The 27,172-nt window shown below is 43.8% G+C and overlaps 1 protein-coding gene and 1 pseudogene across 1 annotated transcript; both read right to left on the reverse strand.

Moving 5' to 3' along the window:
* LOC107147212 overlaps positions 1-6,674 on the reverse strand; it is a 23,848-nt pseudogene extending 17,174 nt beyond the window's left edge.
* A 16,756-nt stretch (positions 6,675-23,430) lies between these two features.
* Positions 23,431-24,652, reverse strand: LOC107147213 (C-terminal-binding protein 2-like). The gene has a single exon (XM_048810217.1). The coding sequence runs from the start codon at positions 24,529-24,531 to the stop codon at positions 23,431-23,433; it is 1,101 nt and encodes a 366-aa protein (XP_048666174.1). The 5' UTR covers positions 24,532-24,652.
* Between the last annotated feature and the right edge of the window lie 2,520 nt (positions 24,653-27,172).

Below are 27,172 nucleotides of genomic sequence, written 5' to 3' on the forward strand. Positions count from 1 at the left end.
GGGGGGGTGTGAGTGTCTGGCAGCCCTGGAGGATCCCTCCCCTTCCTGGTCCCCTGCCTGGAGTGCATTTCTGCCCCCTCTGGTCCTCATGCTCGTCCCTTGCTCCAGATTGGCGGGAGGGTCCCAGTCAGCCCATGCATCTCCTGCCACCTCTTTTGCTATGTCACGTGTCACAGCCATGCATCCAGCCAATCTGCCTCTGGGTTCCACATGGTCTCCTTCAGGACGGTCAGGATCCACTGAGACGGGCCAACCCTCCAGCTGTGTTCCAGGTCACGTCTCCCTCAAAATTTAGGCCACAAGACTCCATTTCCTGAGTTCCTTAGACTTCCACTTCTCTGATTTCCCTCGTTCCTCTTGAAACACCTCTTTAGTCTCCTGATATCTTTGGTTCAGTAAATGCAAACCTGTTTATATAAACGTGCCTCGAATGTCCACTGTGTGCCTGGCACTGGGTCCTGGGGCACGGGGCTGCCACGCCAACTCCCTCCAAGGCCTCTCTTTTCCCCAGGGCCGCCTCGTGGGCCTCCACTACCCCTCCGTTCTTTGGCTCTGGTCCACATGGTTGGACTTGCTTAATCTTATGGCCTATTTCCTCTGCTTGACTCTGAGTTCTTGGAAAGCAGAAGATTCATCTCTGTATCTTAGATATAGAGGCAGGAATAATGGGTGTTGGTACGTACATTTTTTTTTTAATTGAATAAGCTAAGGACATAAGCAGAATGAGAAAGAACAGGGCCTTTCACATACTATGTGCTCACTAAATATTTGCCTAATAGAAGGGAACATGAGGTTCAGAGGCATCCAGTAACCAGGCCAGGGAAAGGGAGAAGTGGTGGATGGTGTGGATGAGTGACAGCATATGTATGTGAGAATCACGGGTTTCTGTGAAGATGCAGTGACAGTGACTTTGAATGCATGTATCTAATTTGGTCCAATAAATACTTCTTGAATATCAACTATGAATAGGAAAGCAGAACAAGTGGCTGAGGTTTGATTAATAAGACACATGTATTGATATTTGCAAAGCACTATGGTATTACAGGCATGTACTCCGGGACCAGAGGAACCAGATGTGTGACTTTGAGGCTTACATAACCTTTCTGGCCCTCGGTAGTTTTTTTTGTATAAAATAATAGTTAAAATACCCAATTAACAATTGTTTATGGTTTAACAGGTGCATTATAATTATCCTCAGTAGTGGGATTCACTGTGGTGGATTTGTGCGTGCACAAAGCAGGATTTGGTCTGTTTCATTCCCTGAATCCCTTACCTTTTCCTCCTCTCCTCCTTCCCCCAGACCCTTCCTCTAGTCTACTGCTCCCTCATCTATTTTCACGAGGTCCCTTTTCTTTCCTTTTCCCTCTCCATCTTCCACATATAAGAGAAAACACATGACCCCTGACTTTCTGAGTCTGTCTTATTTCACTTAGCATGACGTTCTCTGGTTTCACCCATTTTCTTGCTAATGATTTAATTTATTCTTCTTTATGGCTGAGTAAAATTCCATTATGTACATATATCACATTTTCTTTACCCATTCATCTGTTGGTGGACACCTAGGCTGGTTCCGTGGTCTGGCTGTGGTGAATTGTGCTGCTATTAACATGGATATGCATGTGTCACTGTAGTACAGAGACTTCAGTTCTTCAGGATGAATACCGAGGAGTGGTATAGCCGGGTCGTATGGAGGCTCCATGCTTAGCCTATTGAGGAGCCTCCATAGTGATTTCCATAGAGCTTGTACTAATTTAAAATTCCATCAACAGTATGAAAGTGTTCCTTTCCCCCATGTCCTCTATCTATGTATTATTACTTGTGCCCTTGACATTTGCCTTATGATTTTGAAATGAGACAATTCATGTAGTGTACAAGGTCCATGGCAAGGACAGTTTATAAAGGGTGATAGTAATGGCCAAATAAGGCATCAAGACTACTCTAGGTTCATGTTCACATCACAATAAAGAGCTACATTAACTTTTTAAGTCAAGATAAAAATGTTTACCAAACTCCCAAATACTTAAGTTGAACCATATGAAATCATTAACATTCAGCAGTTTTTGACTTATTAAAATGGCACTGTCCCCTTTAAAGTCCAATTTTTCCTGTATGGTACCGTCGGTCACGGGCCAAGCAGAAGCGAATCCCTTAGATCTCTTCTATCCACTCTGACTTCTTCCTCTTCCTCTCAGCCTACCTGTTCCTGTGTGTCCTGCCTGCTCCCAAAAAGGACCTGGGGAGGCTCACATCCCATAGCAGTGAGGCTGTCCTGTCTGTCTGGTTCATCTGGCAATTTAATCAGGTACATCTGTGACAAGCCTTCCATTACCTTGAACTGCCCCTGAGGTGCAGGACACTAACTCAGGAGCTGAACATGGGTCCTGGTGAGGAGGCATTGACCATGGCCATCACCTGCATCTGAACCATGAGCCCGAGGAAGAAGACCTGTTCTATCTGATGGCAAGATGTGAAGAATTAGGACCCAGAGCCAGACACAGTGGCACATGCCGATAATCCCAGTCACATGGGAGGCTGAGGCAGGAGAATTGAGAGTTCAAAGCCAGCCTCAGCAACTTAGGGAGGCTCTAAGCAAACTCATGAGACCCTGTCTCTAATAAAATACAAAAAAAAAAAAAAAAAAAAAAGGCTGGGGATGTGGCTCAGTGGGTTAAGCACCTCTGGGTTCAATCCCCAGTACAAGAAAAAATAAAAAAAGAACTAGGACCCACAGGAAGATTCTGGAGCAAGAGGTGGGATCCTAAACAGGGATCTGAGGCATGTGACTGTACCTCACCTCTGAGGGGAAAAAAATAAAGACAGGGGTACAGGGCTGCAGATGAATATATATATTGTACTTTCTTTTTTTAAAAAAAAATTTTAAATTGTAAATGGACACAATGTCTTTATTTATTTATTTATTATTACTTATTTTTATGTGGTGCTGAGGATCGAACCCAGGACCTCACATGCGTGAGGCAAGAGCTCTCCCACTGACCCAGCCCTATACAATGGACTTTCTAGACACCAAGCCACGGTAGGGCAGGTGGTAGTTCTGTGGTGAGTGACCGGCCATCCTGTGCCTCTTCTTTCCGTCCCTAGTGCTTTCTGTAGGGGCTATCCTCATGCCCTCCACAAGGTCTAGCCTTGCAGTAAGAACACTGTGTACTTGATTTTTATCCCTGGGGGAAGGACTGGCTCATCCTCATGAGGGTGGTAATCTTGGATAATCATGGTAGAGTCCCTAACAAGCTCTGCACCCCTCAACTCGCGGCTTGAAGGGTACATCCGGCAAAGCTGAACAGAAAAAGTGCCATGGCTGTCGCCATCGGTTATTTGTGGAGCTTGCTTTTCTAGACTTTCTCCAGTATCTCTCTGAACTCTGCTTCATAGAGAAGATGTATATTTATTACCCATCTAATTTTAATGAGGACTTAGAGAGGTTAAGGACCTTACCTAAGGCCACACAGCCAACAAGGAAGGGGTAGCAGTCTGGTCTTTTGACTGCTGTCACTGACCTGGGGTGAGTTTCCTCGAATGAGCACTCACAGAAATCTGGAAAGGGAAGAGAAGACAGGGGACGGAACAGGAGCAGGAAGATTAGCTCCAGCCCAGGAAGCCTCCGATGGGGCGGGGAACCCAGCAAGTGAGGCTGTCATGGGGGAGGAGGAGGCAGTGGCCAGGAGGGCGCAGACATGCCGAGATGCTCCTACGGATTCATTCTGGGTGAGTGAGCCCAGCTGCGTCTTAAGCCTGGACAGATCTCCACGTAGCGACTGTCCCTGCTCCCCTGTGGCTGTCCTGGCTTGGAAACACTACACGTGCTCCTTCTAATTAATATGGGACCCGCGTCGCACAGCTACCTTGCAGCACTCTTGGGACTGTCTCTCTGCAGAGTGGAGAGCAGATGACAATCGGGCTCTTCCCCTTTCATGTGCCGTGGAGACAGATACACCCAGGTGGACAATGGGCAGCAGTGGGTCTCTCCCTTCAGGCAAGAGACGCAACCTGTGTGTCGGGGGAGTGAGATGGCACCCTCTTCATCTCAAAAGCTTGCTTCTTCCTGTGCCCGGGGAATCACTACAGTGGCTCACCTTGTCTCCTGGGGATGCAGAAGGAAGGCATGTGCCCCAAAGTGGACCCAGAGCACAGCCTTCTTGGTCAGGGAACCGCTTACCATGATCAATGCCTCCAGGTCTCGACTGGACTCCACGTTTACCTGGTGGCCTTGAGCAGGTCGCTAGACCTCTTTATGCCACTGATCCTGTAAAATGCTGAAATACTGTTTCTGGAGTTCTTCGGTAGACCTGGGGTGAGTTAATAAAATGAATTGTGATACACAGAAACAAACATTAATGGAAGCTGGTAATGAGCATGGCTTGTGATTATCACCGTGCCCTGGGAAGAGAAGCTGACTGAGCCTTCTAAGTGCTTTCCATAAGGCTAGACCTCCTCCCAGATAATATTTATGAAACCATTATTATACAAAAAGACTGGTATTTTCATTTTTTTTTTCTCTTAGCTCATACTGCCTTACGTCTCAATGGCTAAGGGACCATTATCAATACCCCTTAGTTGCAACTGGGTAAAAAGGTGGCTCCATGTGGTGCATGTCATTGATCCACAACCTCTGTGTCCTGGGAGTTACGAGCATGCACACCACCTGGGCAGTCAGAGGGATGGACTTCTCCATTGTGTGCAGGGGACCACAAAGGGGCCAGGGCTTCCCACCCACAGTGCTAGTAAACCCCAGAGGCTGAATGCCAGCTTCTGACCAATTATGACACAGCTACCCCTTGAGGAGAGGCACATACAGGAAGTCCAAAAGCCTTTTGTCCTCAGTTTTTTTTTTTTTTTTAAGTTCAAAAAAGTCTATTCCTTCCGAGTTTAAGAAATTTTTTCTCCGAGGCTGAAGGGATTTGTGCATTCAATAATTCTTTATGGAATACATCCTGTGAGTATGAGCACTTTCCTCCACAGCACTAGAAACTGTAAGGATAAAAATACACAGTATATCCATTTGAAGATCTTACAGTCCATGGAGAAGGACAAATAAGAGAGAGAGATCTCAGCACAGGGTGGCATGGGCTCTGGGGAGGTGAGTCCAGGGTGCTATGGGAGACAGACAGGACCTCTAACAGCAGAGGAAGGAAGGACTCTATCTGTCTCTGTCTCTGTCTACCTAGGAGGGAGAGAACCGATTACCATCAATGGTTGTTATGGGAGGAAATTCTGGGGGTAAACCCATGATGATGTAGAAATGAGAAGTGCCCTCAGACAAGGCTTTTAACACACCTATGGGGAAAATAAGACAGTGGACACAGGTGTGGTCAGAAAGAGATAAGTTGGAACACAGTAGAATGTAGAGGTAGAGGATGACAGGTAGTTAAAAAGAGCAGGATTTATTGAAAGCCTTTATGAGACTCTTGAAGAGAGCATTCTTGCTTCTCCTGCATGTGCAGCAGCTGATTGCCAATCTCCAAGTTGAATGAGGGCCTCCTTCAAAGCCTGGAATGGCCCAGAGATGAATATAGCCTGTACCTTCTGGCATTTAGAAGTCCCTGGGAGAGCAGGACTTCTGCTCCATCATCCAAGCGCTGTGGTTCTCAGCAGTGAATGATTTTGTCCTCTGGGAAATTTGGCAGTGTCTGGAGCAGGTGTCTGGAAGAACAACCAGCTTGGGAGAGGTGGTGCAGGTCTCTGGAGTATAGGGGCCAGGAATAATGAAATGTGTAGGTGAGATAGGGAAGAATTGTCTTGCCCCAATGTCAATAGTGACAGTCTAACATAAAGTCCTCAAGTTTACATTCCCCCCTCCCCGCCCACCAAGTCCAAACAGAGCTCAGTAGCCATTCCAGCAATGTCCCATCCTGAAAGGTCTACTTAGCCAAGGGCCTGGCCTACACTGGATGCTGTTGGAGATGTGCTATGCAGATTCATGAGATGGTCGCTGGGACAGGAAGAGGAGGGCTGTTTCAACCTTGTTTTGGAAAATTCTGAGACCGTGCAACCATATTTTTTAAAAAGAAGAAAGCATGTGGATTAGGAAAGAGAAAATGAACAGTTCCTGTGGCATGCCATGGGATAAGAAAGGGCCCTGAAGGGTTGAAGGGTTGGCTGCAGTACTAGCATTGGCCAGCAGAGGGCAAATGGGACAACAGAGCAGAACAAGGAGAATGCTGCCCCTCAAGGTGGCAATTCCAAAGATTCGTAAACATCCATGATCAGAAGCCAGGAGTTCAACTGGAATTGAAAGCATGAAGCAAATAAGGCAGAATTGTCTGCTGGCTCCAGCACAATGCGAGTTTCCCACAGTTGAGAGCTGAGGCAATGGAAGAACTGGAGCTGAAAGGTGAGAGGCCAGAGGAAACATGGGGGTTGGGAAGTAGGAGCGCCTGATTCATTGCCAGATGCAACCCTTCCCCAGATCTAGGGAGAGTAGACCTCAGGTGACAACTGGGTGTTGGCAGTGATCCCTCCTCCTCTGGGCATCCATTTTGCTTCTTACAGGGCCAGTGTCCCTAATATTTATTTGCATCCCGCAGGCGGTCACAGGACAGCTGGGAGGACTAACCTGCTGCAGGTGTGCAGTGTTGTGAGTGTGTCTGGAAGAGGGACTTCAGAACTGGCGGGAAGGTAGAAGCCTGTCCACCAGGCCCTGGTTGGAAGCGGGCCATTCCATGTGCAATTCTCGCCAACAGTGCCAGGATGGCCCCAAGACCCCTGCATCACATGCTCGTGTGCTTCAAAAGTCATTCCACAGGCAGTTTTTTATTTTGTAAAAATAAAACAGGAAGCATTAAAACACTTCCCACAGGAGTTCCAGGGAAGACCTGGAAGTATTCTGGACCAACGCAAGTTACATTCTCATCAGAGATAAGAAACAGATCCACCTTCCAATATTCATCTTACTACCGCTGATGATAGTTACTCATTCCATGTTTATTCATGAGTGTCTGCAACAAGATCAAGGTGAGTATCTCAGAAATCTCCCTTATCTTTGGTGTGTAGCTAGCCAAGGTGGCAATGGGGAGAAGGTCCAAGGCCCAGGAATTTGGGCTAGTGATGGTACAACCTCTATAGTGCAAACAGGATACAAAATACTGGTCCATTCCAGAAACCTGATTAAAATTGCAGCATAAAACTCAGACCACAGGTTCAGAACATTGTGCTTTGTTTGCTGTCTTACAAAACATATTTTCCTGATATCTACCAGGAATAAACAACCCTCCCCTACCATTAGAGTGGGCAAGGAACTGCATGTTCTGTAAGGGCTGGGCACCATCCTTAGTCCTTTATTTGTTCTGACATCTGCTCCTCAGAACAGTCATTTGAGTTAGTAGTATTATGCCATTTCATGTAATAAAATGAGAAGAAACAAAGGTTCTAAGAGATCACTGTTATAATCTACTGAGATTTTATTAAGTGTCTTCTATATTAGGAACTGAGCCGTATTCTGGGGGGAAAATAGATAACACGACAGTATCTCCCCTGTCTATACGATGAGCACACTCACAATCACATATCAGAAATAGCGTAATGGAAGTGGGAATAACCGGGGAACTGCCTGAAGGAGCCCGAGACAATTTCATAGTGATGTGATTCCAGATGACTCTGAAGGAAAGGGATTTTCCAGTCTTTCGCTCTGCCCAACGCCCTAATCTCATACTGTCGCAAAATGATATGTCCAATTTCCATGGAAACTCCCTGCAGGCTAATTAGAATACAGCTTATAAATTTAAAATAGAGTTTGATAGTCCCTGATGCATGCCACTGTCTCCTTCCTGCTGGCAGAGTTAAGTAGCCCATATAGAACATTTTGGGGATTCTCAGGATGGGACAAGACTGGTGGATGTCGTCACTCTCTTATCCAGCAACTGGATTAACCTGAAACACCACCTGGGACAACTGAGTCACCTGCGTCTTCCATCTACCCTAACCTGCAGCCACTTTGAGGGCTAGGTGCCCTCTTCTCTTCCTTGGTGGCTCTCAGGCTGGCTCTGGCCAGCCCACCAGTGGCCCTGTGCAAGTGTCTTCACTGGAGCCCATTTTTTAGAGGGCAGCTGAAGGAGAGAGTCCAACATTAGTCCTCAGTTTCTTTGTTATTTTTTGATTGTTTGTTTTTAAAGAAAGTCTATTCCTTCTGAGTTTAAAATAAGAAAAAATTTCCCCAAGGCTGCATTCAATAATCCTTTGTTGAGCACATCCCATGACTCTGAGCCCTCCCCTCCTCGACACCAGAAACCATAACGATAAAAACACACGATACCTCCATTCAAGGAGCTTGAGTGGGGAATCACACAGGTCTACGACGGCAGACCCTCTGATTTGATTTCTCCCATCACTAATACGCCCTTTCAAAATATCAATTGAAGCAAAGGGGAAAATCAGGACTGTAAGTGAGAAAGCAGATATGAGACCAGATGTGTGTTGGTCACCATTGCTGCCGTCACAGGGCTGGCTGGCCATGGGGTTATTATTACCCAGAAGACTTACTGTCACCTCACATCTCAGAGGATATCACAGTGTGCTTCTTGTTCCACTGGATTACTTTGAATTAATGTTAGTTTGTAATCCGTACTCCACTGCCCTTCAGTGACTTTAAGTCAAACATTGTTCCCTGCAAGGAGTCAGTGCACGGCAGCAGCTATGTGGTTAAGGTGCCTGTGGGTCCTGGCTCTGCAGAATAAGAAAAAGCCAAAGCCCATGTGGCTTGCCTGGCGACCCTGCAGAATATCAATCTAGAAGGTGCATAACAGGCAATATAGTTCATTTTAATTAGGATTAATTTGGAAAGGATCCGTCAGTTCATCTGGCCTTTCACCTTCCTGTCCCCTCTTCCATGCGGGATCTTTCCCTGGGGTCTGCTCTCAAATGCGTGGTTCGTCTAAATTTAAATGACTGCAGCAAGGTTTACGTCATTCCCCTGGGGACGCTATTACACAGTCTAATGGATTTCTCCATGATTATTATTTTTTTTCCCAGAGATTCAGCCCAATTTTTTTTGCTCAAATTTGTCTCCTTGTTCCTCATTATGTACCCTCAGAATCAGAAAAAAATCACAAAAATGAAGGTGAGAATGACCAAGCATCTGTTTTCTACTCTTTAGCAATAAAGATGGAGACTGGCCCTGAATGCTTTCTCAGTTTCACATTTTGTAGGTGAGCTGAAACATTTCCAGCCTTTTTACTCATGGAAGAGAGTCTCCTTTTCTCATAAAAGTAATCCAGAGATTTCCCGGGGTGGGGGTAGTTTTGTGTTCTGATGGTGGCCGTGCACTTGACGTGACTCATGCCACCTGACTTCTCTGACCCCATATGAACAATAATGCATTTGCCAACACTTGCAGACTTCTCTGTGTCTGGAGAATAGAAAAAAAAAAATCTTTCCAGCTTTTGTGAGATGAAACCTACAACTTGACCTTCATTAGCACCAGTTTCCAACCAAAGAAGTTACCTAGACCATATCAGGTTTCCTTGGATGACATCCAGAGAATCTTAGAACTCCAAGTTGAGTATATAGGTAAACAAGCAGGTTTGGATGGTGTCCATGCCATATGTCTCTCATGTGTGCACAGAGAGGAGCAGGGTCACCAGGGGGAATGAAGGAGAAATAGCAGGGCTGCAAAGGAAACACCCCGCATTCACCGTCCCCAGTTTATAGAAGAATGAATTCCCATGCAAGGTGGGACTCTGACTCCTTAGGCCTCCCTGGTGATCTTATTGCTTTTGATTATCATTGTTACTACAGTGTGAGAAAGACAGCAATGACCTGCTCTGAGAGGGGATCCTTCTTGTGGGCAATAATGATTCTGGAAAAGCACTAATGAATTCAAGAATGGTAAGGACTGAATGGTTGCGTTCTGCTGTCCCCCAAGCAAAGGTCTCTAAATGCAGTTCCCCTGAATTATCATACTAGGTGGCAACTCAGATAGAGTGAGGTGGATGGGAAGGAAATGACTCTTAAAGTGTGACGGCGCACGGTGTATCCATGCCCACACCTCTACTTCCAAGCCCCGGTCACTCCTTCATACATCCCTTCTTTCCATATTTTAGTTATTGCGTGATGTTCTGGGCCCAGGCCTGTGCTAGATGCTGGGGATAGTTGATCCGGTCTATTGGAAGGAGGTGGAGACCACGCATCAGCATTTCAAGAGTAAAAAGCTGTACTTTCACTTTGCTTTGGAAGTAAAAGTCCATTGAAAATCTTTCTAAATGGATTACGAAGTTCCATAAAGATGTGCAAAGTGAGAGAATATAACATAATGAGCACTTATCTGCCCCTAACTATCTTCATATTTAACGTGTTTGCTTTCAGATCTTAGCATTTTGACATTTTTGCTCTGGCTTTTTAAAAATAATGAACATTACTACTATAATTGAAGCCTGCTGGGCACTCTGCCTACCCTTTAGCTAGCATCGTCCCACACTGAATGTTTATCATTTCCATTCATGTTTTTACCCCTGTCACATAGGTGTCTTATGTGTGAATCTATACATAATAAATATAACTCTTGTATATGCTTTTAAACTTTATGCAAATGGTGTCCTATTATATCTATTCTGCAATTTGATTTTTATTCAGCCTTATATATTTTGAGATTTTTTTATGTTGATACATGTAATTTTACTTCATTCATTTCAATTTCTGCATAAAATTCCATACTATGACTATGTCACAGCTTATTTAACTATTTTTTTAAGTACTGGGGACTGAACCCAGGGCCATTCTACCACTGAGCTACATCTCATCTCTTTTTATTTTAAGACAGAGTCTCACTAGGTTGCTGAGGCTGGCCTTGAACTTGTGATCCTCAGCCTCCCCAGGAGCTGGGATTACAGGCCTGCACCACAGTGTCTAGTTTACCAACTCTTTATGGCCACTTGGTAGTTTCATTTTTTGCTTTTTCTCTCCATTACTAACAAGGTTAAAGTCAACTTTCTTCTATAAATCTTCCATGTAAATGTGACAGAGTTTTGTAAGATTATGTGCCCAGAAGTGGAATCTCTGATTGCTACTAGGTTCAAAGTGGTATAGAAGAGTTATTACCTATCACTGTCCCTGTTAATAATAACTTGATGGGTGAGTTATAGCACTTTACTATAGTTTTAATTGTAGTTTATTAAATACTGGTACTCTAGAACATCTTTTCACTTGATTATTGGCAATTAATGATTTTTTTTTATGTTTTTTCTTTCCTTTTTGAGTTATAGTGCTTTCAAAATTCTTGGTCCCAAGCCTTTACAAGTTATTTGTGTTTCTTACAATTTATACAAAAGTCTTGGACTTACCTTTAATCTTTGTTTATGTCTTTCATTAAAAAGAAGTTTTAACTTAACATTAATGTAGTCAACTTTGTGACTATTCTTCCCTTGTGGTTTTTAGTTTTTGTGTATTGTCTGAGGAATTCTTCTTTAACCCTTAAGTCAAAGATGCTTTCCTATTTTTTTTTCTAACAGTATATTTTTGCTTTCCTTTAGAGCTATTTCAGTACACTTAGGCTTGGATTTTTGTGTATGTGTTTCTTGATTCTTCTCCACATGGATAACCAATCATCCATCTTTTTCCTATCTTATAATATTAAATTTTTACTTATACATTTTTGTGCTGTTTTTCCCTATTCTATGCTCTCTTTTTCTATTCTTGCACTAGTATCATCTGCCTTAATTATTATAAGACTGTGATGGTTAATTGTATGTGTCCACTTGACTGGACCAAGGGACCCCAGATAGGAAGGTCAAATACAGTTTCCGGGTATGTCCAGGTGATTCTAGAAGATATTAGCACTTGCTTCAGCAGACTGAGTAAAGACATCACCTTCACCAATGTGGTGAGCATCATTCAACCTGTTGAGAACCTGAATGGCACAGAAAGATGGGGAGGGGCTGGAGCATCCACCTCTTACTGCCCTCAGATGCTGGTCTTCAGGCCTTCAGGTTGGGCTGAACCTATACCAATAGCTTTTCTGAGCCTTTATTTTGCAGATGGCAGATTATAGGACTTGTCAGCCTCCATAATCCCATGAGCCAATCCCTCCTAATATAGCTCTCCATGTCTGTGAATATCCATTTTCTTCCGTCTAGAGAACCCTGACTAAGACAACACTGTAAGAAATTTTGCTGCTCAGTGAGACGACTCTCTACCTTGTTCTGTTTCAAAACTTCCTTTCATCATCTTTTGTCTTTTGCTCTTGCATATAAAATTTGGGGCCAGCTCATCCAATGCCATGAGGGAATGAATTGACTAGTTCTAGAACTCTGGGCATTTGAGCTGCTGCATCTTTGCTCTGACTGCTGTGACAGCACAGAGGCACTAATGAGATGCAGGTTCATGCTAAGTGCTCTCATTATACACTCAATCATTTAAACCTCACAAGAAGCCTAGAAGGTAGGTACACATTATTTGTCCCTGGTTCTAGTTGAGGGAAGAGAGGTCTGGTGAGATTAAGTAATTTGGCCAAGTTCCCAGGGTTATTATGAGGCATAGCCAGAGTACCTGGGCTTAAGTCTATTCTAATCATATGCCAGGGCTCAACTTGACATCCAAAAACTTACTATTATGCACTTACTGACATCCTTTTTATTTTACCAAGGGAGGAACTAAAGCACAGACGAGGCACATAATTGATCTAATGTCTTTGTCAAGTCCAGAATGGAAGAAGACTTAAATCCCTTGGCCTTCCCTATATAGAAACTCCTTCTTCCACTCCCACCTCCACACTTGCCCTCCAGCTCTTGCCTCTGTGCCTTTCTAGGTCAGAGAACTGGAATGCACAACCGAGAGGCATTGGGAGCTAGCTCCTGGCCTCATGGACTCTCCAGGTCTCATGTCCTCAGTGGCCCAGGGCACTGGGACAAGTGAATGCCAGCTCTAAAGACAGAGCAGTGTCTTCAGCCCGTGGTTTCTGGGATGCTTGGTGATACTTTCATTTAATTTCTCAAAACTCGTGGTGGTTCGGGAGTACAGACTGACAGGACAGAGATCTCTCCCCTCTCTGGCCACGCTTGCCAGATGACAGGACGTGTGCACTTTCTGGGAAATCTGGGAAGAGAGCTGCAAGTGCTGGCGATGGCGGAGGTGAATCTGCAGGAGCAGATTACATGGAAAGTAATAAAGTAAGAAAACATGGGTTAGGAGCTGTCGAGGGAGCCAAAGAGAAAAGCATATTATAAAGAGATACTCATCGACGCAGGTTAATGGTTAGAGGACAGACCCTGTCATCTGCAGCTTTTGCTATAAATCTCAACTCGGCCACCAACGTGCTCAGCAACTTTGAGCAAGTCACTCCAGACAGCCTGGATGTCTCTGTTCCCTTATCTTCGAGAGGAGGCCCCTGGGGGCTCTCACTAAGGGAAGAAAAGCAGCTTAGTCTGAAAGAAAGAGCAGCAGCCTATTAGTGGGTTCCTGCCCCGCAGATATGGGCACACCTGGCTGCAGGGGGAGGCGAGGGAGTGAGGGCACAGGGGGAGAGTCACAAAATCAGGCAAGTTGACTCTGAATTCCTCCAAAGGGAGTCAGTTATAGACCAGAGACCTTGATCTCCACTTGTTTTTTCCTCTACTCTTGTACTGCAAACAGCGTTGGCAAACCATGTCATTTCCCCACATGTCAGTCCTTGGTCTCTGAGGCAGGATTAGAGTGCAGCCAGCTTAAAACAGGGCAGCAGATGTGCAAGCGAATGCGAGGTGCTGAGCATCAGCATCAAAAGCAATTAGAGGAAGATGAGGACGCAGGCGGGCTCCCAGGCGCTCTCCAGTGGTCTCGGCTCCTCTTCTAAGACAGCGAGACAGCCTCGGAGGGATTGCAGCGCTGGATGGAGGCCCCAGGAAGGAGCCTGGCCCAGCCCTGGAAGGAGAAGCTTTCCTAGTGGTTTTGATATTAATGAGGTAATTATTGTGCATGTTTACGCACCTGTGCCATATGCTCAGCCTCCCTGTGTTGTTTTTCCAAGGAACTGTGACTGCTGTGAGTGAGGAAACCCTTTCCACAGGGAATTCTCTCCTTCCCATGACCCAGTGAGAGGACAGAGATAAGGGGAGCGACCATAGTGATTGTCATGTTGGAGGAGAGGATACAGGATGTGGGGCTTTGAGGAGCCTCTTGTCATGCTCCACCTCTGAGAAACACTTAACCAAAGTTCCTTGGGGTCTAATAAACATTAGCATTAGGGAGAGTGTAAAAAATGCAAACCTAGCTGAACCTGGGTGGGGCCGGCAGGAGGAGGGAGACAGCACACACAACGCTTTGGTGTCACCAGGTGACGGGAGGATTTTCAGGTGGAGAGTTCTCTGTAGACCACACACCATCTGTTCTCAGCCTCAACTCAACAACTCTTCTGAGTTCTCCCACCTCTCGGGAGTATTTCCAAGACTCCGTGACTTCTGACCTGTTTAATTCTAACCCAGTAGACTCTTTTAAAAAGAAAACACATATATTTAACATCAATAGAAAGGATGTCTACTATCCAGTGGAGCTCCATAAGCCTCATTTTTAAAAAGGAGTTTGAAGTCCTCAAGGGATAAAGGAAATGAAATTTATCATAATCAGGTGACAGTTCCAAATCAGGACAGGTCCACATAGCTTGCCTCCTTCAAACCCTGAGCAACTGACTCGGCATTCCTAGATCCCTGAGGACTCCAGTGTGCATGTGCAAAAGCACATTCCTACCAGGTGGCCCCACTTTCCCCCAAATCAGCATCTTCTAGAAGGGCAGTGTGGCAGCCAGCACCAGGTGCCCAGGGTAGGCATATGTCCTTCAAAGTGCTCTGGCCATTCATGGAACAAGATCTGGAGATGCTTTCCAGATGGATAAAAGTGCCTTTGATGTCCAAAAGCATGACCTGAGTTCGTAACGAACTACATATCCAGCATTACCGACTGATACTGAAGGACACAAATCCCAATTCTCGGATTTTAACTTTGTATACCACAGATATTTTCAAACCAGTATGATCCAGGAGCAAATTAAATTAAACCCTGACGATTTTAAATAACAACCTGTCTCCAGATGGTTTGGAGGATGGACGAGAGGTACAAGAGGCTGGTGAATGTTGACTTTGTAAACTGAAAAAATGTAAATTGGAAGCAACGCCACAGGCTGAAGGATGTTGAAGGTAAATGTGGAAGTAGATAGGAGGTTAATTAGGTTTTGACAACTTTCAAGGAGCCAGCACATCTCATTATAACTGACAGCATTAGACTAGAAATCTGTGTATGAGTAAAACTGTTCAAAAGCCCCCAGTCAACCCCCTTTTTGTATAAGACATCAGGCTGATTTGGGGAGGCTGGGAGACATGGTAATGAACTTACAGTCCTCAGTTCTACCCTTATCTAGCTGATAAATCTCTTCCTCGCTCACTGCCTCAGTCTCTCCCTCTGTCCCATAGGAACTGTAATGCCTGGCCTGCCTTTTCTTTCTTTTTCTTTTGGTACCAGGGATTCAACTCAGGGGCACTCGACCACTGAGCCACATCCCCAGCCCTATTTTGTATTTTATTTAGAGACAGGGTCTCACTGAGTTGCTTAATGCCTTGCTTTTTCTAGGACTGGCTTTGAACTCTCAACCCTCCTGTCTCAGCCTCCTGAGCCCCTGGGGTTATAGGCATGTACCACCATGCCTGGCTCTGGCTTGCCTTTTCCTAATGGAAAAAAAAATGAGAAAAAGACATCATTTGATTGCAAAATGAGTAGAAGCCAAACTTTTAATCAATTAACACTGACAAAGCATTTTCAAATCTTGTTGGCCATTTGATCCTCACAATAAAGCTGTGGATAAAACCCTCAGATATTCGACCCTCCGTATAAACCATCTTTTGTAACACCTGTCATACTATTACACGATAAAATTAACAGACAATACGTTTTTAATACAAGATATTCCAAATGATAATTATAATAAAAGGAAATAATTCAAAATTGTATAACAAGGCCCTTAATGAGGGTTGAAGAACTCCATTCAGTTATTTTACAGACATGATTGTTCCACAATTCTTGAAGTTATTTTCAAAATTGAGAGCAATTAAAATTAATATTCAAGCATTTCTTAATGCTACTGCTTTGGACTCCTCAGAAAATAGGAAGTCCCTGCCATTTCACAACCAGTTCCTTTCCTGCCAAGGCTCATCTGGCTGTGTGGGTCAGCTTTCCTGCAGTAAGGAGAAGCCCCAGTTCTCACTGGCTGCCAGCCACATGCATTGTTCTCTGGTGTTAATGGAGGCTGTGGATTGGCTGGGGCTTGCTACAGTCTGTGGCTCAGCTCTCAGCTGGGTGTCACCTCTGGTCTGCTCCATGTGGCATTTTCTTCCTGGGATCCAGGCAGAAGGCTAATAGGGTATGTAATTCCTCCAGCAGAATGAAATGACCAGGAGCTGCGGATAACCCAGATGCCTCTTCACAGCTTTTGTTGGAGTGATCTGCCCTTGGTCACACGGCAAAGGTCAGAGATACATAATCCTCTTCGAGGAAGGAAAAGTGGATAAGTGTGCCACAATTTGTCAAGATCTCAGTTCCATTACGGTACCACAGGCAGTCCTGCTAACAGACTTGAGTTGGCACATTGAGAAACTTCTCAACTTTCTTGAGACCGAAGGTCACAAATTCTATCACTAATAGGAAGTGATAAGAACTGTGGCATGGAAGAGGCCATACCCCTTATAAAGGTGCAGCCACCCTAAGTCCTAGCAAGTGGTATGATTGCAAATAGAAGCCCAAGTCCTCTGACTTCTCAAGTCAAAAATCAGATATTTCTTCTTAAAATTTTGGCAAGTAGTTTCATTCAACAACAGCAACTACTATTCTTTAGGCCAAACAAATATCCCAACTCCAAATTTGAACCAATGACTTGAAAATTTTCATTCTGTGCTTTAGGACCACACTTGATGTGGCTCACTGGGAAAGGGCAGAGCTATCCTAGTAAGGAGTTGGACAGATTCTTTTCTCATGTGTTTCTATGACCCAGAGTCAGTGCTCACCTGGGCTGGAGTCACTCAGACTTCATTAACTGGCTCAGGACTCGGGTTCTGGTCTACCCACGGCTTCTGTCTTTTCTGCCCTGGGCTGGGCTCTCTGAGTTGTGCCGTCTCCCAAGAGAAGCCTTTCAGGCTGATTGACTTAAAATTAGAGCTCAGATGGCAAAAGAAGAGGAGAATAATAGGGAGAGAGATTGCCCTCATTTGCCTCTTTAAACTTTCATATGGAGTGTGATTTGTTAACAAGGGGGAGGGCCTGAGGCATCGAGGGGCATCAATAATTCAGCAGAGGCTGTCAAGCTGCAAATAGCCCCATGGTGCCCAGCTGAGCTCCTGCCTGTGACATGGGCTACTGGGTCAGGCTCCAAGAGAAAGGGTCAGACTTCCAATACCCTACCCATCTCAGTCCTGTTCTCTGTTCCCAGTTCCTAACAGAACTGGAAAACATCCTAATGGAGGCATCTTAGGGAGCCAGCCCAGAACTCCACGGCTCTCAGGTTTCCTGAGGAAGATGCTGGCTACAGGAGCTCCTCTCTCAGTAGGATCCTTAGTGTTAATGCCGTCTCCCTACCTGATGCACCTACGCTCAGGAGTCAGTAAGTGACTTCTACCCGCTCACCTCTTCACTCCCCGAATGAATGTTAGTCCTTCCAGTTTGCCAGGCCTTGTTTTCTTCCTTTCCTCAAAATGAAACTCAAACCTCAACTGGACCTGGATGCTGGCCTCCTGGATGATGGTGCCCCTTGGCCAGAAGTGGAGGGGCATGATGGTAACAGTCTCTCCTTGGCCAAACTTAGGTTCCCCTGAAGCCTTCCAGATTAGACCTTTACATCTTCATTGTCCAGTCTCAGCAAGAATCTTATAACAGGTTAGAGAATCTCCTGCCCTCCACAGACAGAGCTCCAGATTCTGTAGAACTTCTTCAAACAGCAGGACAGGCCCAGTAACCCAGAGAGAGCAGGAAAGGGGCAAATGTTAACTAGTGGGTTCTGCCTAATGCCATTAACTTAACTTTTAGAGTTGATGCTATCAGCCAGCAGTAGATCTAGGAGGTGCTGCTTTCCATTTCTGAGTGAAGCAGGGAGCTGAGAGAATACCACTGTAACCAGGAGAGTTTTGCTCCTGACAAAAGGCCTATCCTCTCCCCTGTATGGTTGGGTCACCCACGTGGGAACAGGAAACTGAGCCAGGGGGAAGCACAGTAGGGAAAAGCACTTGTCCCTTAGAGAATGGTAAAAATCAGATTCAGTCTATAGTTTTAATAGTTTTCACTTTTACATTGTAATTTCCTTTGGATAATTTAGGGCTTGGATAAAAGTATGAGGTTCCTCTATTGCTTTGAGAAGTGGTATTATATCGAATAAAGGGGTGGAATGATATTGGAGAGTTTTCTTGTCCCTCCTTCATGTCCTCTCTGGCTCCTTGCTAGGAGAATAGACTCGAAGCCACCATCCAGGGTTTCCAGGTAGTGAAAGGCTATGAGATGACTGGTCGCCAACTTCGGAGTTAGAGGGCAACTGAAGACCTCAGGAAATACATGAAATGAGCACTTTACTTTCCTACACATGCTGTGAGAAGACAATCGACACAAGGAACAAGGGCTGGTAGGAGGAAAGGAGAGCAGAGAGTCTGATGCTTGGGGTGATAACATTCAGTCCTATAGATGCCACTCAACACAGGGTGGGGCCATGTCCTGAGAACACCACTGTAGCTTAAGAAGATCCTAGGTTTCAAGTGCATGTACTAAGCCTAACCTACTGAGCTTCATAGCTTAGCAATGCACACAGTACCTTATAGAGCAGGGTTTGTTTGGTGTCATGGTCATGTGGCTGACATGGAGCTGTGGCTTGGTCTCACTGCTCAGCATCATGACGGAGGATATCATCAGCCCCAGAAAAGAACAGAATCCAAAATTCAAAGTGGAGTTTCCACTAAATGAATATTACTTTTACACCATTGTGAAGTAAAACAAAAAAAAAATGGCTAAGTTGAACCAACGTAAGTTGGGGACCATCTGTATAAAGAAAATCAAAATATAAAAGATTAAAATGAATATGATCTGAATGTAATGATCTTATCCCTTAAATATAGACTTATGCTTCTCCGTGGAAGGTCATGTCTACTCAGAACCATCTACACTGGCCTAGCACAGTATAGATAGTTCCATATTTAACTGGATTTTTTTTTAATTTAGAAAGAATGTTCATGTGGAAAAATATCACACACTGTTTTGACTCACAATAAATATGAATGGTGGGAAACACAGGCACAAATCTCTTAATTCTGTCCAATGTGTCCATCTCTTTGCCACGACTTTGTGCGCTGTCCCCTTTTGTCCCAGACTGATGCTGCAGTCTCCTTGTGGCCTCCCTGCCCCTTCTTCATGGGACAAAGGCTAGTTCACATCCCACTCCCCTGCCTCAAATTCTCCAGTGCCTTTGGGGAAGGGATAAGCTAAATGACACGCACGACCAACAGTCCCGCCCNCCGCCCCCCCCCCCCAGATTCACAACTCACCACCACCATCACCCCATCCTGGGCACTGGCCGCAGCGCCTCTTGCCCTCAACCTTCTGCACCTACAGCTCTGTCCTCCTTCCTCATGGGATCTGACGCGAGTGCCACGGACCCCACACAAACCCCAACAGCACCTGCCATCCTTTGCTTCCTGGTCCACCTCTCCCCTTGGGCTGCATATCCCTGAAGGTGGGATTCCTTATGTCTCCTCTGCTTCTAGTATAATTGAATGAATAAAGTCATAACTTTGATTAGAAAACTAATCCTCAAAGGAGTGCAGGGTTACTCAAGGTCACGGAAGCTGTACTGCAGGCTATGCGGTTCCTTTAGTTCAGACATTGATCTTTTCTTCCTCAACAAGACACAAAACCTTCATCAAGAAGGAAATGTTTGCTTATATGACAAAGGATGTCATAATTGGAGTTAACAGAAATATGATGGATTGAGAGAAAATATTTACAACACATAGAACAAGCAAAGCATTCAGGACCATACTCTCTAAAAAGCAAGGGTAAATAGAGAAGGAAGATCATCAGCCTTTTATAAAAATAAGGAAAGATAAACAGTTCATACAGGAAAGTAAGCACTAAAATGATCTTTACCCTCAACAACAAAAATATCATTTTCGCCCATTAAATTATTAAAAACTTTAAAAAGATTGATGAAAATCCGGAGGTGGTAAGGGTATCACCACTTACACAGGTAATAGAATTGTAAATTGAAAAAAACTTTTTCTTTCTTTCTTTTCACCATTATCCATCAAATTTTAAATGTTCATTCACTAGGACCCACAATGTTAGTTTTCTTCTTAGCAAACTACTAACAATTTAGTGGCTTAAAACAACACAAATTTATTACACTACAGTTCTGTGGTCCAGAAGAACAAAATGAGTCTCATGGAGCTAAATCAGGGTGTTGGCAGGGTGTGTCCCTTACTGTCTGTTTTCTGAGGACTGCCCACATGCTGTGGCTCACGGCCTGGGGGGGGGGGCCTCCCTTCTTCTTCAAAGCAGCACCATCAGGCCATTCCTTCTCACAACGCCATCTCTCTGACTCTGTCTTTCAAATCCCTCTTCTAATTTTAAGAACTTTTGTGATTACATTGTACCCTTTTGGATAATACAGGATAACCTTTCTACTGCAAGGTAGAAAGGAACCTTAATTCCTTCTGCAAGATCAATTCCCCTTGACATGCAAACCTAATATATTTGAAGGTCCCAGAAATTAGGACAGAAACATCTTTGGCAAGAGGCATTGTTCTACCTACTACACCAGGCAATTACAGTTCCAGGAATCTATTCTATAGAAATACGTATATATGCCTCAAATTTTTTATGCTGGAAGTTATTTTATGACAGTGGTATTTCTAATACTAAGAAAAATAAAAGAAGAAAAAAAGAGAAAGAACCTAAATGTCCCTCAAAAGTAGAGTACTTACATAATCCTATATCGTGGTTAATTTTATGTGTCAATTGATTGGATCATAGGTGCCTGGATAGTTGGTCAAGCATTATTCTGAGTGTTTCTGTAAGAGTGGATCAGATAACCACTGAAATCCATAGACTGAGTAAAAGATTGTCTTCCAATCCTGGGTGGTTACATCCAATTAGCTAAAGGTCTGAATAGAAGGAAAAATCTAAGTCTCCCCTGAGAAAGAGAATTCTTTCAACTGGCGGCCTTTATACAGGCTTCTTTCCTGTGTTCAGACTCAAACGGAAACACTGGATCTTCCTGGGTTTCAGGCATGTTGGTTGTTGGACTAGAACTGTACTAATGGTTCTCTTGGGTCTCCAGCTGCCAATTCACTCTGAGGATCTTGGGAATTCCCAGCCTCCATAGTTGCATGAATCAATTCCTTAGGATGACTTTCAATATCCTATTGGTCTTGTTCTGGAAGACTTTGAGTAAAATCTTCTATTTTTATAAAAATGTAGCCATAAGGAAGAGGAAGGCTGAGTTTTATGAACTACCCATAAAAGGATCTTCATGGCATATAATTATGTAAAAAAGGAAAATGTATAAAAATTGAAAGGAACATTTGTGAAATACACATCTTTATATATAAATGTACAGAAAGTGACTGAAAGATGCAGATTGCACTCTTAACAATAATTATCTCTAATAATCATCATATAGTGAGGCTGGTGGCTGGGAGTGGGAATGGGAGCTTGGAGTCTAAAGGGTTTTTATGTATTCTTCAGTTGTTTGGTTTTCTTATAATGAGAAAGTGTATATAAATTGCTTGTGTTATTTGAAACACTAAGATAATCAATGATCCATTAATTGTTGGGCAGGGGAATTTTTTTCTAACTATCCAAATTTAAAAGAAACTGGTTAACCAGCAGCAATACCAATGGATGAACTTACAATAAGGAAGGTTCCTTTCTATTGACCGAAACACCAACACCCATTAACAAGAGATTTGCACAGTATAAAAAAGTATGTAAGGAACCAAATTAGTGAACAGAAGGGGCTTAATAAGCATGAAATCAGAGCACAGGATGTCAGATGTCCTTGAGGGATGGCCTATTGTAGCTGAGGTTTTAACTCCAATGAATTATCCAACTGACCCAAACACTTGGGCCCAAGACCCTGCCCCTCTTTCTAATAATATCTGCCCCTCTGCCTTGAAGAGTCACTGGAAATCATGAACAAACTCTCACTGTCATTTTGTGACTCTGCCTCAGATCCACCTTTTCTATTTGCACAAAGTCCTGCGTCAAGCCTGGTAGTTTGACGGATTCTATCAGACCACTTTCCATTCTCCTCTGGTGTTGTTAGCTTCCTGACAGTGTACAAAAGATCAGCTGCACGCCCTCAGTAAACCCAGATAAAGGGGTTAACCTCAGAGGCATTTTTTTTTTGCCAACAACAAAGTCCATTCATCCATTTGGGCTCTTCCTTAACCTGGCTGACATCATCCCTAGATCTCTGATGTTGGACTTCCTTTGAGGAACTGAACTTCCATTGACTATACTGAATTGTGTCCTGGCTGAGTGACTATGGGCAACAGCATTACTCTTTGCCATATTTTTTTTTTCGTTTTTTTGTCCAAGATAAGGGAGTGAGAGCAGTGAAATAGGAATAACACTGAACTTTGGCCCTGCCAGACAATGGAGAGATCAACACAAGGAATCATCCACCCATTTGGTAAATGTTTGCTGAGCTCCTTACTTTGTTCAGCTACACCCACACTTGGATCTGAGGACAGAGTTTCCAGGAGGACATACTGTGAACAATTACAACCTAGGATGCTGTGCTACAGCCTGGGGGCTCGGGTTAAGAAAGGTTTGGAGAGTTAACTCCATTTCCTCTGGTGTTTTTAGTTTGTTGATGGTGTAGCAAAGGTCAACTGGAGAAAGAGCAGGAAATAGGACAACATGGAGGAAGGTGTCCAAGACCAAAGGAACAGCATGTGAAAAGGACAGAAGCAGGGACAGGATCATAAGACCTTGACTAAAGGCAGATGCAGTAGATTTAAGACAACTCTGAATCCTTTGACATTCCCTTCAAGAGGTGGTGTCTATGTCCCCACCTTTAAGTGGTGGGCCCTGTGGCTGCTTGACCAATAGGAAGCAGCAGAAGTAATGCTAGCCCAGGCCTCGAGAGACCTGTGTATTCTATGCCTTTGCTCTTGGAACTCAGCCATTAAGTCATGAGGAGGCTCAAGGAACTTCAAGAAGAGCCAAATGGAGAGGAATAGAGGCTCCCCACTAAGCATCTGGGTGAACTGCCCAAAGACAACTGGCACCATCCTGACAGCCAAGTGAGTAAGAAGTGTTGGAAATGGGTCAAGACATCTCAGCTAATATCATGGGAAGCAGAAGAGTCATCCCTGCTGAGCCCTGCCCAAATGGCAGATTCATGAGCAACAGGAATGATAGTTGTTTTTTTTTTTTAATTTTAATTACTTTTTATTGAAACTGCACTGAACGCTAACTGTCCACCTTTTACAATAAACAAGTACAGTNGTATGTGGCACCATTGAGCTCAGGATGAATTGCTTGCTGGTCTATTACTGACCAAGGAGCTGATGTGACAAAGAATTCCTTGTTGACACAGTTTCTTAAGCTTTCTGGGATGCGACCTGTGATTGCTCGGCGGATCTCTGTGGCAGCTGCCTCTCTCATCTCAAGTGATGCTTGTTCACTATACCAGGCCGTGTGGGGGGTACAGATGAGATTTGGTGCATCTTTCAAAGGACCCTGAGCAAAGCTAAAGGGCTCCGATTCATGCACATCAAGGGCTGCCCCTCGTATCCTGCCCTCCTTAAGGGCCTGCGCCAAGGCCTTCTCGTCCACCAGGCCACCGCGGGCTGCATTAACAAGGAATGCCCCTTGCCTCATCTGCTTTATAGTAAAGTCATTGATGAGGTGGTGGTTATGTTCATTGAGATTGCAGTGCAAGGAGACACAGTCGCTCTGATACAGCAAGTCCTGTAGGGTGTAGACCCTCTGCACGCCCAGGGACCGCTCGATCCCATCCTGCAAGTAGGGGTCATAAAATATGACGCTGAATCCAAAGGCCTTGGCTCGAACAGCAACCGCCTGCCCCGTGCGACCGAAGCCGATGAGGCCCAGTGTCTCCCCACGGATTCGTGCCGCTCCTGAGGCCACCTCGCGGATCTGTTCCACACTCTGTACCCGCGTGCCTTCCCGCAGGGCCTGGTACAGCCACGTATTGCGGCGGTATAGGTTGAGGATGTGGCAGATGGTGGAATCGGCCGTCTCTTCCACAGCTGCAGATGGGATGTTGCACACAGCGATCCCAAGCTCGCCGGCAGCCTTGATGTCCACGTTGTCATAGCCACTGCCGATCCGCACGATCACCCGCAGGGCCTTGAACTTCTCCAGGTCTTCCCTGGTGAGGGTGATAGTGTGGTACATCATGGCGCCCACGGCCTCATTTAACACCTTCTCGTGGATCTCCTGAGTGGACTGTGCATCGCAGAAGGCCACAGTGGCCAGGTCCTTCAGGATGGGCATCTCCACGGTGCAGTCTCTGCCGTCCAGCAGTGCCACCAAGGGGCGGCGGTGCAGGGGGCCGTTCATGATCTGGGGGCGGATACCAATATAAATCTGTCTGCAAATTCTACAGTTCACGCGACAGGCTGTCCGTCTTCTTAAGGGGATACAGCTTCATTGGCTCAAAACCATTTAAGGTGGTGGAACCCGTTTGCTTGCAATTGGTCGCGATCTCTCAGTCAATCAATGAACCTCCGCAAAAGTCCACTAGAGGCGCCAGGGACACCAAGACTACAGGTCTGGGGCATCGGAGGCCACCATCACTGGAGCGGGGATGGCCCGAGCAGGGTCCTGCCAGGTACCTGGCTCTGGTGAGGCTCTTAAATCTCTATCTTAATGATGATTATTGAAAATCTTTTTTTTAAGAAGGTGATAATCTCTCAAATTACAAATATTTAATTCATTTAAGAATTTGTGAAGGGTTTGAGGAATTAAATGGACTTAACATCCTTTATTAGAAGATGTTAAATTGGATTTTTTTCTTTTTATCCAATAAGTAGCAAGAACATTCCTAGAATACAAATGAAAGTAAACATTTTACTTTATTTATTTAATTTTTTTGTTACCAGGGATTGAGTCCATGAACACTTATCCACCTAGCCACATCCCCAGCCTTTTTTGTTTTTCATTTTTAGACAGAATCTTGCTATTTTGCTTAGGGCCTCACTAAGTAAGTGGGGATGGCTTTGAACTCATGATCCTCCTGCCTCATCTTCCCAAGCTTCTGGGATTAGAGGTGTGCACCATGAGGCTTTGAAAACCAAGCATTTTAAAATTGCTTATTTATCTATAAGTTTTATTATTTGAATTATGATATTTGGAGAGTTTTAACTTTTGTTTTAAGCTAAGGTTAGTAGATTTATCAAATTGAGAAAAGTTAATTTTTTTTTTTAAGTTTCAAAAAGATACCTACAACTATACCACTTTGATCAGACTGAAAGTATTCAAATAAGCTAGGGTAAAAAGCGTTTGGATACCATCTAAAAGATTTCTTTGAGTGCCTTGCTGGCTTAGTAGGTCTTTTATTCCTTTTCAAATTTGCTATCCAAGAATCTTCAATACTTTGATTTTTATGTGCCTGAAGTCATTACTACTTTAATGATTTTTCTCATGCAATAAATAAATCATTATTTTGCTATTTATAAAAACGCCAGTTTTTAATTCCTCTTTTAGTCTTAGGCAGAAGAAGGAAGAAAAAAGGCAAATCTCAATATTGAGTGCTGTCATAAGAAAATAGAAGCCTGTACAGACCTATGGCTATTCTGCTTGCCAGGGATACACATAACTTTGGAGTTACAATCAACCCTTGGTATTCTCTAGAAATTGTTTCCAGGAACCCTTACAAATACGAAAATCTGTGGATGCTCAAGTGCTTTATATAAAATGGCAATATACCTACATATAATCCCCACACATCTTCTTACATACTTTAAATCATATCTATAAGACTACTTGTAATACCTAATACTTTATAAATGCTACCTTAGTAGCTGTTACACTGTATTGCTTAGGAAACAATGACAAGAAAATATGTCTATATATTTTCAGTACATTTGCAATTTAAAAAAAAAATACTTTTCTATTAGCAGCTGGTTGAATCCAGAGATATGGAATCCATGGATTTTGAACTGGGCATACAGAATCTTTGCATTTGGAAGGTTGAATGTTCAAGTCATATGCAAATGGAGCCTCCAAATTGTATTATACCACTTATGGAATTAAGCTTTGATGAGTTCCTGGTGGAAACAAGCCTGGGGGGGAAACTACAGAGGTAAATAAAGGGACTGGATTGCTCAAAGTTAAAATAGATAATTTGAGGTTTTTTCTGAAGGAAAATAAAAACCATTTATGGTTTTCACTTACTATTGCTCCATTATCTGAAGCCCACACACTTGACATAAAAAACCATTTCCCCTGATGAAGTAGTTTAATTTGCACATATGGTTTACTACATACATAGATCTTTCTATATATTCTAATTTATTGGTGCAAAATTCTCACTGATCCATAAGAATTTATGTTAAGATGACTTGGTAATGTGAAATCTGTTCAGGAAGATTGGAAAACCATATTTTATTCTCAACAGACTATACCATTATTTGTAACAGTTGCATCAAAACCAATCCATATTTATTCTGTTGCAAACAGTGTTGCATGGAGCATTTTACCCCCAAATAAACATGCTATTTATTCAAATAATATAAGTGTGGGGGAAACAAAAGTGTTGATGCCAAAGTCCCTTAGCAACAAGAAATCAGAATGCTTCTAAAGAGATTTACATCAAGTTAAGATACTTAAAAAGCCTAAGCACATTAAATTTAGAACACAAATATTTAAGGATAATACATTTCAAAAATTGTCCTTTCTTTTCTGAACCTAACAGAATATCAGCATGTTTTTGTTTTTTTTTTTTCTCTCTTGCAAACCAACTCTTCCTGCTACAAGTAGATAGGTAAAGTCTTTTGTATTTTCAGTAGATACCAGAGTTATGCTCAGCAAATGTGTTGATGTAAAGAAAACTTGAATATCTGAAGAAGGAGAAGGTAAATAAAATGTGGGACATATTATGATGGCATCCTTAAGATGCAGCTAAGAAAAGTGAACTAATGAAAATGGCACCCACTGTGGAAGCCAGCATTCTTATTCCTGTTAAGAGGTTGTAATGCTT

This window comes from Marmota marmota, unplaced genomic scaffold (assembly GCF_001458135.2).
Source record: "Marmota marmota marmota unplaced genomic scaffold, marMar, whole genome shotgun sequence".
Taxonomy (NCBI): domain Eukaryota; kingdom Metazoa; phylum Chordata; class Mammalia; order Rodentia; family Sciuridae; genus Marmota; species Marmota marmota.